General features: G+C 37.8%; 1 protein-coding gene across 4 annotated transcripts in view; it reads right to left on the reverse strand.

The window, feature by feature from the left end:
• Positions 1-20232, reverse strand: part of MIGA1 (mitoguardin 1) — a 76177-nt gene that overhangs the window by 6766 nt on the left and 49179 nt on the right. For all 4 annotated transcript variants that reach the window (XM_020892003.2, XM_020892002.2, XM_070467886.1 and 1 more), the window contains exons 9-14: positions 7496-7614; positions 7176-7248; positions 6406-6492; positions 4458-4556; positions 2904-3038; positions 1534-1587 (exon numbers count right to left, since the gene is read on the reverse strand). In XM_020892003.2, the coding sequence (XP_020747662.1) occupies positions 1534-1587; positions 2904-3038; positions 4458-4556; positions 6406-6492; positions 7176-7248; positions 7496-7614 (567 nt within the window). The remainder of the gene's footprint in view (positions 1-1533; positions 1588-2903; positions 3039-4457; positions 4557-6405; positions 6493-7175; positions 7249-7495; positions 7615-20232) is intronic.

Raw genomic sequence — 20232 nt, forward strand, 5'->3', positions numbered from 1 at the left:
TTTAAGCACAGAGGATAGAGTATGGCATTCCAGGTATAGGGACTAGTTCCTCAAGAGGTGAAATATATAGGTATCTCTGGGTACATGAAGAACAGTAGTCCAAGGCACAAGATTTATATTAAGAAGAAATAAGGTTAGGTATAATAATAATAATAATATATTATTAATAATATTCCATAACAATCACTATTATTATGAATACTACTATTTATTAAACTTTTATATATTTACTCTTTTTTTACATATTTACTTTTAATTTTTATGTTTCACCTCACTTCATCTTTACAGCAGCTTTATGAGGCAAATATTAATTCCATTTTGCAAGTAGGAAAACTGAAGGTCAGCTGCCAGTAACTTACCTATGATCACACCAGTGAATATGAAAATCAAACAAGTTGACAAAGTTGACAAGTCTATTCCCCAGTCCTAAACCAGTGGTTCTCAAACATTAGAGTTTCTAATCATCTTTGGGGGAACTTGTTTAAAACACAGGGTCTTTGGAATCATTTTCTGTACAATTATTTTTCTTCTTTTTTTTTTTTTTTGGCTGTGCTGCCCGGCATGCAGGGTCCTAGTCCCTGGACCAGGGGTCGAACCTGCAGCCCCTGCAGTGGAAGCATGGAGTCTTAACCACTGGACTGCAGGGAAGTCCCTTATTTTCTATACAATTTTTAAAGGTTACACTACACTTACAGTTATTACAAAATACGAGCTACATTCCCCATGTTTTACAATACATCCCTGTTCAACATCTTTTAAACAAGAATTATTCAAATATATGGTCTCCAGAATTATTTGTAACAAGTACCCTTCCGCAGATGCTGTGAGGACTATTCTCAAAAACACTGCCCTCAGAAATACCATCTCAAAGTTATAAGGCTCAGGCTTAGAAATATAGACATGATAAAATAGGTCATTGGGCAAATAATAAAAAAATAATAATGATAACCAACACTTGCATGATGCACTATGCGAAGCACTACTCTAAGCACTTTGATGCTAACAAAAAACCGCACAAGGTAGATACTATGCTCTTCTTTAGAGATGAGGAAACTAAGGCAAGGAAGGATAAGACTTGCCCCAGGTCACGGCTGACAAGCGGCACTTGGAACCAGTCTCACTCCAGAGTCCACCCTGTACCACGGGAGTGTGTGGCGAGAGCAGGGTGTGGAGGCGGAGATGGGCTGGAGGGTGTGCGGTGTGGGCACAGGATATAAACTCTGAGGTGATTTTTGGTGTCAAATAAAGCAGCTTTAAGAATCAATCATCATTTCTCAATTGGATTACACAAAATAACTTCCACTATGTTAAACAATTTTTTCAATCTTATAATATCATTAAATGAAAAAACAAAAAAGCAAAAACTCTGTTCCCAACTTCAAAAACAGAGACCCCAACCCAGTGCCAACAGATCACTCATTGAGCCTGAAGGACAGGGCTTATGAGCTGCCATCCCCAGCGGAAAACTGACTCAGATGCTTCTTCAACAGGAGCCTCAAGTTACGAAGAAATCCAAGACATGATGAGTTTTACCTTCATCTGTTGCCTTTTCTGTTTCAACACTGACCAACAACTTGAAGCCACAGCCTAAATGTATACAGAGGAGAAAAAGCAAGATTTAAATGAATAATTATATAAACTTTTCATTTAAAAAAGTGACTTTTATTAGAAATTCAAAGTGAAAAGGTCTAAAATGTTTAAAATACTAACAAAAAGAACTAGTTCATGTTCTTTCTATTGTTTGTAAATATTAATGAAAAAGTATTTATAAATTTTAAAATTAAATTCAAAGCCACTGACAGAAAGGCTGAACTCTGGTGCCAAGGAACTCAGTAATTAAATTCAAGTAATATTTTTTCCTCAAGAATTGCAGTAGTGCTGGAAATAGTTAGGAGTTGAGCCAGGAGTTTTATTCAAATTAAGAACTACGAGACATTCATAATAACAGGAACTAAAACACTCCAGTGGATTCTGAAGAAATCTGACCCTACTGTGGAATGACCCAACTTTGATCAAGGTCACCGTCCCAAAGCAGTTACAGAAATGGAGAACATCCACCTTTTAATGGTTAAAACATACTTTGAGGGAAAAGTGGATTTATGAAAAATGCTTTAAAATGTGGTATCAGGCATTTCCAAAATAACTGTGAAATACCCAATTGAAACTTTTTTAAAAGTTTTTTAAAGATTCTAACTTTCATTAATTCCACCTACTTCAAGGTACACACTTCAGCCCAACCAAAAAAATGTTAAACAGAAATCTGAGTACAAAAAAAACCCCAGAAACTGAAAATATTCAAAGCATACAATACAGTTTAAACCCATTTTAGTTTTGCACATGCTTATTTTTTTCTACCTTAATCTTTTTTGGGGGAGGGGGGGCTTGCAAGCCCATGCCTTGGGTTCTTCATTCCTTGACCAGGGATTGAACCCAGGCCTTCTGGCACTGAGAGTGCAGAATCCTAACCACTGGATCACCAGGGAATTCCCTTCTACCTGAATTTTTTATAGTATTTGGGAACAAGAAACTGTATTTTCCTCCAAAAAAATATATATCATCTTTTCACTGAAACTTCTATATTTCTATTTAGTCATAGAGTCATTTCAGTTACAATTTTTTGTTAGGCCTGACCTAGTTTGAAACCCAAGTGTTTTTTGATATCTAAAGAAATACTGGGTCCTCAAAGTCAAGGCAGGGACTGACAGAAAAGCCAAAAGGAAAATTTCACTTTCATATGTTACATATCATACACATCTGATCCCGATACCAAAGGATGAGCTCAGTTTCCATAATAGTCGTTCTACAGGCAGACATATATTTATATATATTAATCTTATTCATCTTCTCAGTTCTGACTACTCTTCATCAAATTTAAATGTTGAGAAAGGTAAACCATCACTTACAGTTTCTTTGAAGGAGGAGTTTAGCCAGCGATTATTTACTACATTCTGTATGGATGTAGGTGGGTTTTCTAAATCTTCAAAGGAATCCATTAATATAAAATCCAAAACAACATCATAAAAGTTTAGATTTTTTACCTGTATTAAATTGTAAGTTAAAATAGAAATTATTATTACAGAGAACTGAAATAAAGTCTGAGTGAGGGCTTCGTATATGACAACAGTAGCACACTTTAAGTTGAATCAGGTTAACAGAGGAGAGACAACACTGAAAACAACTCACAGCCAAAAACTGTAATTCACATGTCAGTTGTTCCTTCCTAGATCCCATCAGGTGAAATTAATCTCTCCCTCCACTCTATTCTAGGAGTCCTTTGTGCTTTTATTATGGTATCTACAGGCTCTTTCTGCTCTGTCATTTTTGTGAAAGTCACTCAGTCATGTCCGACTCTTTGTGACTCCATGCACTATCCATGGAGTTCTCCAGGCCAGAATACTGGCGTGGGTAGCCTTTTCCTTCTCTAGGGGATCTTCCCAACCCAGGGACTGAACCCAGGTCTCCCGCATTGCAGGCAGATTCTTTATCAGCTGAGCCACAGGGGAAGCCTGTCATTTAGTTACTGGTATGTCTGCCTGTCTTCTCCACCGCATTATGACTCTCTTACTCTTTCATTCATGCAGACTGTATTGTACTACATGCTATACCACATGCGAACGAGATACTGAGAGGTTCTTAACTGAGTGAAGGAACACCAGAGAAAGAAAGACTGTGAAGACTGTACCTCTGTTTCTGCATCTACTGTTTTCTCTGCAAAAAAGCCTTCCAACCCCTTGCAAACTCATTCTTTAAGCTTTCATTACAACAAAATATTCCAGGCTCACACATGCTTTCTGTATTCTAGTGCTGAAATTGGCAAAATTTCCAAGGAGTCCTAGCTCCTTTTAGTGGAGAGTGGGACTTAGAAGCCAAGATCTGTGTGTTAGGGATAATTTCCTTTGAGGTGTTCTTGCTCCCAGACCCTCTCTGTGAAGAGTTAGTAAGTTTATGTATGTTTACATATATGCAAACCTTCCTATTTATTTCTCTATTTAGTAAACTATGAATTCACACTAACAGCTCCAATTCCAGCCCTAGCTTTTTAGGTCTCACTTCTCTAACCATGAGACTCTCACTCTGATTATTCTCAATATATGTATTTTTGTTTGATCCTGTATATGTAGCCAGCCCCCCGCCTCCCCTGGGCTGCCACTGTCCTAACTGAAACCACCCTTATACAGGCACCGTTACTGCTCTGCTAAAGCTTCTGCTCATTGGGTTTTGGAAGGAAGGAAGAAGCACGAGAAGGAACACAGGGCTTTTTAAAAAATATACTATTTTCAATTGTTGCCCCAATGTATAAAGACTGTGGTTGCTATTATTTACGACTGCATCATAATCACCATCACAAAATTGGTTTTACTGTCATTTAACAAGGACAAAGAAACAGTGGCCTCAAATTATGTAAATATTATGTATAAAAAAAAAGGGGATAAATACTATTAAAAAATCTGACTTACTCCTCTAGCAGCAAGTTCCATTTCAGTATTATCCCAGTGATCGGTCTGCTCTAAAAAATAGATCATTTCATCAAAAACATCTTCAAACTTCTTCGGATTCTGCAGAAGAAAGCACACTTTAATCCTAATCTCAACTTTATAAAAATGCTCAAACCCTCAAAGTAAATATACTCTTCAAGTAAGCTTACAAAATCTTCATTCTATTAGGTAACAATTAAAATACATTTTCAAGGTATGCCATATTCATTTTGTTTACTTTGTTAGTCCAACATTTTGCAGAAGTCAAGACTAAGAATGTAAGTAAAATGCCATAAGCAAATGCTTACTATTCAATTATATGTGCTTACTTAGGTTAGTCCTTAAGATGAAAACTTGGTTACAGAAGATACTATGTGATGCTTTTGATAGAGTTCTATTCCTTTTGGAGGAACTTTAGTTCAAATCATACTCTAATTCAAAGCAATGGGTTTATCAGCCTTGGGAAGGCCAAGAAAGCAACATAAGATTTATATTGGGTTTACTGTCTTTCTGCCTGCAATGAGGGAGACCTGGGTTCAATCCCTGGGTCAGGAAGATCTTCTGGAGAAGGCCATGACAACCCACTTGAGTATTCTTGCCTGGAGAAATCCATGGACAGGGGAGCCTAGCAGGCTCCAGTTCGTGGGGTCACAAAGATTCACACACGACTGAGCAACCAACACATTTCACTGTCTTTCTAGTGGTGGCAATTTGATAGGCAGAACAGGCTACTGTGTTTTATTATTATTTTTTAAATCTTTCAGCCACGTAGCACGTGGGATCTTAAGTTCCCTGACCAGATATGGAACCCATACCCCCTGCATTAGAATCTCAGAGTCTTAACCACTGGACTGTCAGGGAAGTCCTATTGTGCTATTTTAATTTGAATTTATTTGACTATAATACTATGTAACTTTTTCATATAATTATTGAATATTCCATTTCTTTTGTTTGTTTTTTTAAAAAAAAGATTTACATTGGAAATTGTAAGTAGTTGACATGATCCTAAATTTATACTGGGCTTCCCTGGTGGCTCAGTGGTAAAGAATCTGCTTGCCAATGCAGGAGATATGGGTTCAATCCATTGGTCAGAAGATCCCCAGGAGACAGAATGGCAACCCACTCCAGTATTCTTGCCTGGGAAATCCCATGAACAGAGGAGTCTGGCAGGCTACAGTATCCTGTAGAGTCAGACATGACTTAGCGACTAAACTACAAATTTATGTTGCACTTTTAAAATATGTTTTCTTATTTATCATTTATTTAATCATCATAAGAACTCTGAAATAGGGTACCATAAATATAATCCTATTATACAAATGAGGGAACTGAGGTTCAAAGGGATTGTGTTTGAAAACCAGGTGTTCAAATGGCTCAGGGAAAGTCTGTTTGAGGTTTCTTTTTCTCATCATCTAGACACATCCTGCATAAATGAAAAGTTGTTTCCTTACAGTATTAATAAAATTCTTGCCATTGCTTCTGCCTCATTCAGACCCATGAAGATGAGTAAGAGTGAGAGACAGTTCAGTTTGTATTTCCAGATTTCTGAGATCTACACTATTTCCTAGGACCTTCTTACTGAACAGGATTGAGGGAGGCGTAAGAAAAGAGGTATCAGAAATAATAATAGTGGTGGCTGTATAGCTGATCTAATGATAATTCTTACCATGACATTAATAGATTTTTTTATGGGAAACTGTGAATATATTCATCAACTTTCTCAAAACTGTATGAACTTTATACACAGAAAATAAATCAACCCAAGCAGAAATACTTTTGGGGTTATTTATTTTTATTATGTGAATTTTTACAGATATCTACAAAAACATTTTCTTCGATTAAAAATTTAATGATTTTAATCTTGAAATAATAACAATAAAATAAACTTGCCAACAAAACAAGTTTACCTTTGCCAACAAAACAAGTTTACCTTTCGTGCTTTTACAATTAACGCTGATAAAATTTTCCTTCCACTCTCAGCAAGGAATATCCTGTTGGCTGTTTCTGAAAGAATTACCTGAAAAATATCCATCCCCAAAGAAAAAAGGAAACCTATAATTAATTTAAATGGATATCTGACTTTATAGCACATGTATGTACAAATAACCCTAATACAGTTAATACATGGTATATGGTACTATTTCAGCAGGTAGACCACAGGAAAAAAAAAGTCCTAAGTAACTAAAATAAAAAGAGCTCTTGAACAGAAAATTTAAAAAGATTAAAGGAAGATAAATCTGAATTTAAATCTATTCAATATTAGAAAAATTTGAAATAATCAAACAACTCCAGAACAGAAAAATAAAGAGAATTTTGTTGTTAAATGACCTTATTTTACCTTAGGAAATGGGTGATTTTATGACTGATTCAAACGAAAAACATTCTAGAAAACATAGTAACTGATAATAAGGAAAAGAACTTATACTTTAAGCAGTAATTTGTACACACACATTTCTAGCATCAAAATACTGTATTCTGACAAAATGTGGTAGACCCAGGAAGTTACAGGAGAGGATGACAAATGAAGATAAATGAAGGGAGACAGCAGGGAGGAAAAATAAACTTAGTACTTTTTATTTGCCATTACGAATAAGGATAATAAAGAGCAAAGAGTTGTCCTGTTTATACTCAGCTGAACTCTATAGCATGAGGGTGGGGATGAGTGGCTGGATGAAGTCACTTAATGTTAAAAAAAAATACCTGAAAAGCCTGTCGAATACAGTGAAGTTTGGCAAGAAAATCACTGTCTCCTAGGCACTCCAACATTTCAGTTCTAAGTAATAAACAGGGGAGACAACTGTTAAAGTGCATTTAAGATCAAGCCTACTACAAGTTTGGAATAAGGCTTAACCTCAGGACCTTAATAAAAAACACATGTCTTTTCAATACTGACAAAATACATAAAAAAATTTGTTTTGAGCCTAAAAACATTTTCCCCCATTCTCATAAATATTTTAAATAAATATCAGACAAACATATGAACAGCATGTTAATATTTTTCATAAACATAAGCATGATACCTAAGCACTCTCGAGTAAATTTTTCCTTCTTCAACTAAACGCATGGCCTCTTCGTAAAAAGGGCAGTGGCAAAGAGACTCCAGACTGTAGGTATGTCGCACTTCTTTGTGTTCTGCAAGCTAAGAACACAGTGTGTTAAAACAGACTACACTGATACAGGATGAAAAATTATAAAATATAAAAAACAGGACCTTACTAATATATACAATCTGATTAAAATGTGAAAATAATTCAATAAGATTTTACAGCTAGTAAGATCTGAATTCGTTTTATTTCAAAATTCAGTTGTAAGGAGTAAAACTTTATAACAAGCTTAGTTGATTTTGAATCCAACTACTTAAATTCACAAAATGTATAGAAAGGCAATATTTCACAGCTCATCAACAATAATAATTGATGATGAAGCACTGGGAAAAAAAGAAAATTTTTTATCATCCAAAGAATGCTTTAAAATATTATAACTCATGATTGTATATGAAGTAAAACTTTCTACAAAAACACTGTAATAATCTCAACTTGGTGAATTCTAGGGAATTTTTTTCTTATATGTAGCTTTGATTAACATTTGTATAACTGAAAAATAGTCATGTACTTCTGGCTAGCATAACAACTCTACAAATGGTATTCTAGCCTTCCGACAGTTCATTAAAAAATAATTGTAAACACTACAGAGTTGCCAGCTAAGCAGGAAAACTCCAGAGCAATTTTATTTTCCAATACCAGGTGATCCACTTAAATAGAATGCTGTAGGGGTTTTTGGTTTTTAAAAATAAAATAAACTACGCTTTATTGATATATAATTCAAATACTATAAAATTCACCCATTTAAGTTTACAATTCAGTGGTTTTTAGTACATTCACTGGGTTATGCAATCAGCACCACTTTGCAATTTCAAAATATTTTTATACTATGCCAACCAGAAACCCTCTGCCTGTTAGCAGTCACTCCCCATCCCCCTTCTCTCCAGGCTCTGGAAACTAATAATTTTTCAGTGTCTGTGGAGTTGCCCACTCTGGAAACGATACAGACAGATTCAAGTAGATGCAGCATTTTGCATTTGGTTTCTTTCACGTAGCATCATGTTTCCAAGGTTCACCTATAAGGAAGCATATAACTGTACTCCATCCTTTTTTATGACTGAATTGTGTGAGTATATTACATTTTGTTTATCCTTTCCACAGCTGACAGACTTGTGGGTTTTTTCCACTTTTTGACAGTCATGAATAAGACTGCTTTAAACATTTATGTACAAGTTTTTTTCAGTCCTGAAATTCATTGGAAGGACTGATCCTGAAGCTGAAACTCCAATACTTTGGACACCTGATGTAAAGAACTGACTCACTGGAAAAGACCCTGATGCTAGGAAAGATTGAAGGTGGGAGGAGAAGAGAATGACAGAGGATGAGATGGTTGGATGGAATCACCAACACAATGGACATGAGTTTGAGTAAGCTCCAGGAGTTGGTGATGGACAGGGAAGCCTTGTGTGCTGCAGTCCATGGGGTTGCAAAGAGTTGGACATGACTGAGCGACTGAACTGAACTGAACAAGTTTTTTATGTTTTCAATTCCCTTGAGTATATAACTAAAAAATGGAAGTGTTCAGATGGTAACTCTGTGTTTAACTTTTTGAGGAACCTGTTTTGCAAAGTGGCTGCACCATTTTCCATTCCCACAAGCCATGTATAATGATTTAAATTTTTCCACACCTCTGTCAACAATTGTTATTGTCCATCTTTTTTTATTATAGCCACCCTAGTGGGTGTGAAGTGGTTTAAATTTCTCTAATGACTAATGACGTGCAACATCTTTCACATCCTTATTGGCCCTTGTGTAACTTCTTTGGAAAAATATCTATTGAAATCCCTGGCCCATTTTTAAGTTAGGTTATTTGTCCATTTATTGTTGGGTTACAACAGTTCTTTATATATTCTGGATATAAGATCTTTATCAACTACATGGTTTACAAATATTTTCTCAAATTCTACTACCTTCTCACTTCCCTGTTGGTGTCCTTTAAAGCACAAAAGTTTCTACTTCTGATAAATGCCAATTAACCACTTTTTTTCCCTTCTGTCCACCTTAAGTTTTGTTTTGTGCAGAACATGAAGGTTGGCCAGAGGTGAGAGGTTAGGGATTTCTAAGGTCTTCCCTGGACACATGCAGAGCCCTGCACATGCTTGTGGCCTTCTAGATTCTCAGGAATATGCTGGAGCTTTTCAAAGCTCCCTATAAATATCTCATTGCCCAATTTTTCCTTTAAGTTCTTTGTTCACCCTCTTACTAGCTCTGATGGTATTACCACTTCAAGCAGCTACAGTGTTAATTCCCGCTGATATTTTTCAACAAAGATTCTAGGGATAAAAACTTTGTACATAACAAGCTCCACTGCTGCTGCTGCTGCTAAGTCGCAAGCTCTAAGTCTGGTCAAATAAAGACAAGTCCTTAGAACGGAGCTTTGCAAGGAGCTGCCATACAGGCCAAATGGTGACAATTCTCTAGTGATGGGACTTTTTGGGAGGCTCCAAAGCCATTAAGTTTCTTCCAGTGGCTGCTGAGCCCTTGATTTTCACAGTCACCACAGTGGTGAACCTGTTGGGTTTCAAGACTCCTCTGGAGAGAGGGATAGAAAATGAACAAGTTAAAAATTTACAGCGTGGAGTTCCCTGGTGATCCCAGTGGTTGAGAGCCCACCTGCCAATGGAAGGGACATGGGTTTGACCTCTGGTCCAAGAGGATGCCACATGCTAAAAGGCAGCTGACCCACAACTACTGTGCCCGAGCTCCAGAGCCGGTGAGCTGCAACCACTGAGCCCATGGGCCCCAACCACTGAAGCCTGCACACCCTAGAGCCTGTGAGCTGTAACAGGTTAAGCGACCAGAATGAGAGGCCCATGCAGTGCAACCTCTCACTCGCCACAACCCGAGGAAGCCTCAGGCACCAACGAAGACTGAGCAGAGCCAAAATTTTTAACAGTTAAAAAAAAAGATTTACAAAGTTCACTCTTCCCATGGAGATTCAGCCATTGTCCTTAAATAAATGCTCTCTGAATTTTTACAAGTGTTTAATGTTCAGAGTTTTGAAATTTTCTGACAATTTCTGCCAGAGTTTTCATTGCTTTTGTGGAGGAGACCTTTGGAAGCTTTCACCCTACTATTCCAGAAGTGTTTATCCAGGCTGTAGTTCTAGCACTTCATTTCCACCCAGTGCTGTGCTAAATGCTGCGCTAAGTACTCAATTATCTCACTTCTTTACAACCACTGATAAAGGAGGAAGACAGCAAGGCGCTAAGTACTCAATTATCTCACTTCTTTACAACCACTGATAAAGGAGGAAGACAGCAAGGAGATCAAACCAGCCAATCCTAAAGGAAATCAACCCTGAATATTCACTGGAAGGACTGATGCTGAAACTGAAGCTCCAATACTTTGGCCACCTGATGCGAAGAGTTGACTCACTGGAAAAGACTCTGATGCTAGGAAAGATTGAGGACAGGAGGAGACGGGGACGACAGAGGATGAGATGGTTGGATGGCATCATCGACTCAGTGGACTTGAGTTTGAGCAAACTTTGGGGGATGGTGAGGGACAGGGAAGCCTGTAGTGCTGCAGTCCATGGGGTCACAAAAAGCTGGACCGACTGAGCCACTGAACAACAACAAATTACTATCTACATTTCAGAGGTAAAGAAACAGAGATTAGATTAGCAGGAACTTGCCCCAAGGCCCACTGCTAAATGGCAGAACTTATAACCAGGCATTTATTCCAGAGCTTATATGTACTTTTAAATATCAAATGATATGTACTCTACTATCAGCCTTATCCAAAAATGCAAAGGAGAAGTTTAAGTGTCAGCATTATTTAGATAGTGTATATATATATATATATGTCTATTAGTCCAGAGGCAAAAAAAACGTAGACAGAAATGATCTGACATTATATACTGTCAGCTTTAAGTAATATATCCGTTTATATATCCCTTTATATTTCACAGAAAATATCTTATGCTAAAAGAAACGTGTTTTTGAGGTTAAAAAGAAAGATAACAGTTTAAAAAATTAGAGTGGAAATTCTTTAGATAGTAAATAGTTTAAAGTTTTGTACCACTGTCAAAACAAATAGGATCCATGTACACCTACCAGTAGAAAAAAACCCTAAAGAGGAAACTAGGGCTCCAATTAAACTCGCTACATGAAATACTTTATACTAATAAGAAGTGAACAAAACCAACAATGAGAGATTCCAGAGTCAAGTCTTGACTTATTAGTCTATCTCGCTTATTTGTTGGTTTGGCTGAGGTGACTGTGTAAATAAGTCTCTTAAAATAAGCTTGCAGCTGTGAAAATACATCACATTGAAGATCTGACACTAGCTAACATTATCATCAACTCTTCCTAAGAGACAATGACAACTCAGAATTTACTAATTTAGATTCTAAATTAAATTAGGATTGAATTTTTTTAAAGCAAATCACTAAATGATGGCTTAAATTCTCATTTTAGAATATATCTTTAAAAAAAAGAATATATCTTAAAAAAAAAAAAGAATATATCTTATAGTAAGATTTTTTTGGACAAAATTCCTAAAAACCTTAAAAGGCTGCAGAAGAAGGTTAACATTTTACTAGAGCTGAGATGTTACTTCAGAAGCAGAAGTCAGTAACACAGTTTAATCCCCACATATGGAAACATGTAATTCACCATGAAAAAGGGTTCTTTTCTTTGCTAGCTGAAACTTGAAATGCCCTTTATTTCTAAACTATTTAACATCTCAAATTACTTCCCCCATGCCTTCCAAAAGATGCAAGAGAGACTGGGCCTTATCTTCTTTGGCAAGCAATGACTTTGCTGAATGTGAAGTAATATTTTTAAAAGCCCTAATATTTTTAAAAGCCTCTGAACAACCATGAAAGAAATGTCCAAAGTCCCAAAACTATTATAAGTTGGATCATAAAATAGGCAAAGTTCAATTTTAATATAGACTATTTTTAACATTTACATTTTCCTTTCAAAATAACCACCTAAAATTATAAATAGGACTTACAGTTAAAGAAAGCAGGATGACTATATCTCCTATCTCACTAATAGAAAAAGAAAAAAAAAGGAAATAAACTTAAATAACTGCCTTCTAAAATGGCACTCATGAGACTTCCCTGGTGGTCCAGTGACTAAGAATTTGCTCTCCAACGCAGGGGACACGGGTTTGATCCCTGGTCGCGGAGCTAAGATCCCCATGCCATGGGGCAACCAAGTCTGAGTACCATGGTACATGTGGCCACAATGAAAGGTCCTGCATGCTGCAACTCAGATCCAATGCAGCCAAATAAATAAACATTTTTAAATCATAAAATAAAAGATAAAATGCCACTCATGATCATTCTCCCTTCCTGGTATGTCATACCTCATCTCATGTTGAAGAGGGCTAACCTGGGTAACCAATAACAGATAGAAATAATGGTGTGTAAAACAATCAACTTCACCTTTTTCTCAAGTGCACACGGAACCTTCTCCAGAACAGATCACATCATAGGCCATAAATCTAGTCTTGGTAAAGTCAAAAAAATTGAAACCATTCCAGTCATCTTTTCTGACCACAGTGCAGTAAGACTGGATCTCAATTACAGGAAAAAAATTATTAAAAATTCAAACATATGGAGGCTAAACAACACGCTTCTGAATAACCAACAAATCATAGAAGAAATCAAAAAAGAAATCAAAACATGCATAGAAATGAATGAAAATGAAAACACAACAACCCAAAACCTATGGGACACTGTAAAAGCAGTGCTAAGGGGAAGGTTCATAGCATTACAGGCCTACCTCAAGAAACAAGAAAAAAGTCAAATAAATAACCTAACTCTACACCTAAAGCAACTAGAGAAGGAAGAAATGAAGAACCCCAGGGTAAGTAGAAGGAAAGAAATCTTAAAAATTAGGGCAGAAATAAATGCAAAAGAAACTAAAGAGACCATAGCAAAAATCAACAAAGCTAAAAGCTGGTTTTTTGAAAAAATAAACAAAATTGACAAACCATTAGCAAGACTCATTAAGAAACAAAGGGAGAAGAACCAAATTAACAAAATTAGAAACGAAAATGGAGAGATCACAACAGACAACACTGAAATACAAAGGATCATAAGAGACTACTACCAGCAGCTCTATGCCAATAAAATGGACAACTTGGAAGAAATGGACAAGTTCTTAGAGAAGTATAACTTTCCAAAACTGAACCAGGAAGAAATAGAAGATCTTAACAAACCCATCACAAGCAAGGAAATCGAAACTGTAATCAGAAATCTTCCAGCAAACAAAAGCCCAGGACCAGATGGCTTCACAGCTGAATTCTACCAAAAATTTAGGGAAGAGCTAACACCTATCTTACTCAAACTCTTCCAGAAAATTGCAGAAGAAGGTAAACTTCCAAACTCATTCTATGAGGCCACCATCACCCTAATTCCAAAATCAGACAAAGATGCCACAAAAAAAGAGAACTACAGGCCACTGATGAACTGATGAACATAGACGCAAAAATCCTTAACAAAATTCTAGCAAACAGAATCCAACAACATATTAAAAAAATCATACACCATGACCAAGTGGGCTTTATCCCAGGAATGCAAGGATTCTTTAATATCCGCAAATCAATCAATGTAATACACCACATTAACAAATTGAAAGATAAAAACCATATGATTATCTCAATAGATGCAGAAAAAGCCTTTGACAAAATTCAACATCCATTTATGATTAAAACTCTCCAGAAAGCAGGAATAGAAGGAACATACCTCAACATAATAAAAGCTATATATGACAAACCCACAGCAAGCATCACCCTCAATGGTGAAAAATTGAAAGCATTTCCCCTGAAATCAGGAACAAGACAAGGGTGCCCACTCTCACCACTCCTATTCAACATAGTTTTGGAAGTGTTGGCCACAGCAATCAGGGCAGAAAAAGAAGTAAAAGGAATCCAGATAGGAAGAGAAGAAGTGAAACTCTCTCTGTTTGCAGATGACATGATCCTCTACATAGAAAACCCTAAAGACTCTACCAGAAAATTACTAGAGCTAATCAATGAATACAGTAAAGTTGCAGGATATAAAATTAACACACAGAAATCTCTTGCATTCCTATACACTAACAATGAGAAAACAGAAAGAGAAATTAAGGAAACGATACCATTCACCATTGCAACAAAAAGAATAAAATACTTAGGAGTATATCTACCTAAAGAAACAAAAGACCTATACATAGAAAACTATAAAACACTGATGAAAGAAATCAAAGAGGACACAAACAGATGGAGAAATATACCGTGTTCATGGATTGGAAGAATCAATATTGTCAAAATGGCTATACTACCCAAAGCAATCTATAGATTCAATGCAATCCCTATCAAGCTACCAACGGTATTTTTCACAGAACTAGAACAAATAATCTCACAATTTGTATGGAAATACAAGAAACCTCGAATAGCCAAAGTAACCTTGAGAAAGAAGAATGGAACTGGAGGAATCAATCTGCCTGACTTCAGACTATACTACAAAGCCACAGTCATCAAGACAGTATGGTACTGGCACAAAGACAGAAGTATAGATCAATGGAACAGAATAGAAAGCCCAGAGATAAATCCACGAACCTATGGTCACCTTATCTTCGACAAAGGAGGCAAGGATATACAATGGAAAAAAGACAACCTCTTTAACAAGTGGTGCTGGGAAAACTGGTCAACCACCTGTAAAAGAATGAAACTAGAACACTTTCTAACACCATACACAAAAATAAACTCAAAATGGATTAAAGATCTAAGTGTAAGACCAGAAACTATAAAACTCCTAGAGGAGAACATAGGCAAGACACTCTCCGACATAAATCACAGCAGGATCTTCTATGACCCACATCCCAGAATTTTAGAAACAAAAGCAAAAATAAACAAATGGGACCTAATGAAACTTAAAAGCTTTTGTACAACAAAGGAAACTATAAGCAAGGTGAAAAGACAGCCCTCAGATTGGGAGAAAATAATAGCAAATGAAGCAACAGACAAAGGATTAATTTCAAAAATATACAAGCAACTCCTCCAGCTCAACTCCAGAAAAATAAATGACCCAATCAAAAAATGGGCCAAAGAACTAAACAGACATTTCTCCAAGGAAGACATACGGATGGCTAAAAAACACATGAAAAGATGCTCAACATCACTCATTATCAGAGAAATGCAAATCAAAACCACAATGAGGTACCATTACACGCCAGTCAGGATGGCTGCTATCCAAAAGTCTACAAGCAATAAATGCTGGAGAGGGTGTGGAGAAAAGGGAACCCTCTTACACTGTTGGTGGAAATGCAAACTAGTACAGCCGCTATGGAAAACAGTGTGGAGATTTCTTAAAAAACTGGAAATAGAACTGCCATATGACCCAGCAACACCACTTCTAGGCATATACACCAAGGAAACCAGATCTGAAAGAGACACGTGCACCCCAATGTTCATCGCAGCACTGTTTATAATTGCCAGGACATGGAAGCAACCTAGATGCCCATCAGCAGATGAATGGATGAGGAAGCTGTGGTACATATACACCATGGAATGTTACTCAGCCGTTAAAAAGAATTCATTTGAATCAGTTCTAATGAGATGGGTGAAACTGGAGCCCATTATACAGAGCGAAGTAAGCCAGAAAGATAAAGACCATTACAGTATACTAACACATATATATGGAATTTAGAAAGATGGTAACGATAACCCTATATGCAAAAACAGAAAAAGAGACTCAGATGTATAGAACAGACTTGTGGACTCTATGGGAGAACCCGGGGGTGGGATGTTTCAAGAGAACAGCATCGAAACATGTATATCTAGGGTGAAACAGATCACCAGCCCAGGTTGGATGCATGAGACAAGTGCTCAGGCCTGGTGCACTGGGAGGACCCAGAGGGATGGGGTGGAGAGGGAGGTGGGAGGGGGGACCGGGATGGGGAATACATGTAAATCCATGGCTAATTCAATGTATGACAAAAACCACTGCAATGCTGTAAAGTAATTAGCCTCCAACTAATAAAAATAAATGGGAAAAAAAAAAAAAAAGAAATAATGGTGTGTGATTTCTGAGGCTAGATCAAAACAATCACTGCTTCTGTCTCACTCTCTCTTGTGGAAACCAGGTGCCATGTTATGAAAAGGTTCAAGCAGTCCCATTGAAAAGTCCACAAAACCAGAAAAACATAGGTTTCCTACCAAAAGGTAGCACCAACATGCCATTTACGTAAGTGACCTTGGAGCAGATTCCCCAGCTCCCGTCAATCTGCATGACTACAATCTAGATGACCACAGCCCCGGCCAACATACTTGACTACAGCGTACAAAAGGCCTCAAGTCAAAACCCCCCAGATAAACCATTTCCACATTCTGGATCCTCAGAACAACGAGATAATAAATGTTTGCTATCGTTGTTACTGTTGAATGGGAAATAACTGGGGGAGTGGGCAGGTGTCCACTCTCAGGACTTTTGGAATCACTTCTTGGCGCTGGCAACCTTGGTGACCTTGAGCGTGCTGAACTCACAAAACCTTGCTCAGGGGGCAGCCTTACCCATCGTGACAATGTCACCAATCTGAATGCCCCTGAAGCAGAGCAACAGGTGAATGGACATGTTTTTATGTATTTTGGGATATAATACAGGTGTCTCAGGCGATGAAAATGGTCCTCTGCATCTTCATCTTAGTCACCACACTAGACAGGATCTGCCCTCAGACGGGAGACACTACCAGAAGGGGACATTTCTTGTCAATGTAGGTGCCCCCAACGGCCGTCTGGGTGCCTAGAAGCCCAGACCAACGTTCTTGTATTGTGAGAGCCTCTCCTTGGTAGTTTCTTCAAGCAGGACCCTCTTTCTATTTTCAAAAATGGTGTCTGCTGCCTCTGGTAGGAACGCTCAGTCCAGAAGTCATTCCTTATCTAATATATGTGACTCTAGAATTAAATACCAAAACAACAAGCCCTTTGGATTAGTGCTCAGGACTTAGTTCTCACAGGACTAACCCTAAGGCCCATGACCTCCAGAAAACCACCCCATAAAGCCTTGGATTTTGAGAAGGAGACTCCTAAAATGCTTAAGCCTCTATTAAACCCCGACTGGGGAACCCCCAGGATATATAGAAGACTCTAATATAGGCTAACAAAACAACACACGCCCCCTACCTGATTTAATCCCTAGCAAACTGAAGACTCTGGCAATTAACCTCTGAACTGGAGCACATGGTCCCACCTTTTAAGACATACTCCTGAGACCTGGGACAGACCTACAGTCTTGGCACCAACCCCCAGTCCACATCTGGATTTTACTGGTTTTAGGACAATACATTTTGGGTATTTTATTACATAGCAACAAGTTACTAATATAACAGTGGAAAGATACACAGACTTCCAAAAACTGGAAAGATACACAGACTTCTAAAAACTGGAAAGCAAATGGAAGTGTGTTGACAGATGAAAGAGATGAGGAAGCCATAGCCCAGAATAAGTTCAAGAGAGTGAGGGAGTGAAAGTTGCTCAGTTGTGTCCAACTCTTTGCTACCCCATGGACTATGTAGTCCATGGAATTCTCTAGGCCAGAATACTGGAGTGGGCAGCTTTTCCCTTCTCCAGGGGATCTTCCCAACCCAGGGATCAAACCCAGGTCTCCCACATTGCAGGCGGATTCTTTACCAGCTGAGCCACAAGGGAAACCCAAGTTCAAGACAGGATATAGTCAGAGAGGAGCACCAGGCCCACAGTGAGCAGGTATGAGGGCAGGACTGAAGAAGAGGGACTGAAAATGGGCATTTAAATGGAAGTCTCTGTCCAGATAACTGTAGCTGTCCTCTATCTTATTCTACTTTCTGCCACGGAATAGAAAGGCAGCTTACAGGAAAACAAATTGGCAACCAGAGAACATTTCTTTTTAAAAATTACTTGAACAGGAATTCCCTGGCGGTCCAGCGGTTAGGACTCCGTGCTCTCACTGCCGAGGGTCAGGGAACTAAGATCCCACAAGCCATGTGCCACGGCCAAAAAACAGAACAAACTACTTGCACCACCTGTGGAAAGTAAGTCTGCCAGGGTGAGAAACGGACCTGCCAGAGTAAAGCCCTTTCAATTCTGCATACAGGTGTGCCCTGATTACTGGCCTATCTCCAGGCCATTCATCCTAAAGAAATGCCTTGCAATCAACAACCTCAGAGAAATCGACTGAGCCCAGTTATCCTTCCCTGTTCACCTCTTCCAGAAGAAACAAACATAAAACAAGGCTGTTATCCCACACAAACTACTTGAGAAAATCAACCCAGTCACCAATTAGGCTTTCAAATTTGAAAAGAAAACCATCAGTACGAAAATGAAAGCCCAAGATAAACAGACAAAATTGACCCCAGAGGAAATAAGATAATTCTGGGTTGTTATAAACAAGTGCTATAAAGTCAGAGAGGAACAGCAAAAGCTTTCCAAGTTTCCTTCTAGAGTATGACTAGAGGCATCTGAATTATAGGAAATAAAACTTTCTCTTTAAAGAGCACTCTAGGGACTTCTCTGGTGGTCCAGTGGTTGAGAATGTGCTGTGCAATGCCGGGGACACAGGTTCAATCCCTGGTCTGGGAACTAAGATCCCACCTACTGAAGAACAACTGTGCTTGTGGGCCACGGTTACTAAGCCCCTGCATGCACTGAAAGATCCCACACGCTGCAACTAACAGCTGACACAGCTGAATAATTAAATAAATTTTATTTAAAATTATGTTGTGAAGTAATTAGCCTCCAACTAATAAAAATAAATGAAAAAAATTATATTAAATAAATATAAATTTATTTAAAAATAAATAGAGAACCCTACAATTTATATGTTAAATTCATATGCAGACACACAATGGTAATTGTGGTAATTCTAAGAAAAACTAAATTTACAGCTAAAAAATACTGTTATTGTTGTTTAGTCATTAAGTCACGTCCCACTCTTTGCAACTCCATGGACTGTAGCCCTCCAAGGTCCTCTGTCCATGGGATTTCCCAGGTAAGAATACTAGAGTGGGTTGCCGTTTTCTTCTCCAGGGGGTCTTCCTGAACTAGGGATCCAACCAGCATCTCCTGCTTGGCGGGCATGTTCTTCTACCACCAAGCCAACTGGGAAGCCCTTTGCAATTTTAGTTTCTACCTATTAAATGACGACAGAGGACAAGATGGTTGGATGGCATCACCAACTCAATGGACACGTGTTTGAGCAAGCTCCAGGAGTTGGTGAAGGACAGGGAGGCCTGGTGTGCTGCAGTCCATGGGGTTACAAAGAGTCAGACACGACTGAGTGAACAACAACAACAATTAAATGACAATCTTTTTAACAGACAGGAAAGTCAGGAGAGTACTCAATGCAGTGGCACCCTAACATTAAAAAGACTTTTCAGAACTTGAAAATTATGCTAAGTAAAAGAACATCAAACACAAAAGATCACATATTGTATGATTCTATTAGTATGAAATGTTCAGGATAAGCAAATCCACAAAGACAGAAAGTACAGGAGTAATTGCCTAGGACAGTGGGGTAGGAGAGAAAAGGAAGTGATTACCAATAGGTAGGAGTTTCTTTTGGGGTGATAAAAATGTACTGGAATTAGAAAGTTTGCACAACTCTGTGAATACACTAAAACCACTCAACTGTACAGTTTAAAAAAGTGAACTTTTATAGTACATGAATTATATCTCAATAAAGG

Source organism: Odocoileus virginianus, chromosome 5 (assembly GCF_023699985.2).
Source record: "Odocoileus virginianus isolate 20LAN1187 ecotype Illinois chromosome 5, Ovbor_1.2, whole genome shotgun sequence".
NCBI classification, from domain to species: domain Eukaryota; kingdom Metazoa; phylum Chordata; class Mammalia; order Artiodactyla; family Cervidae; genus Odocoileus; species Odocoileus virginianus.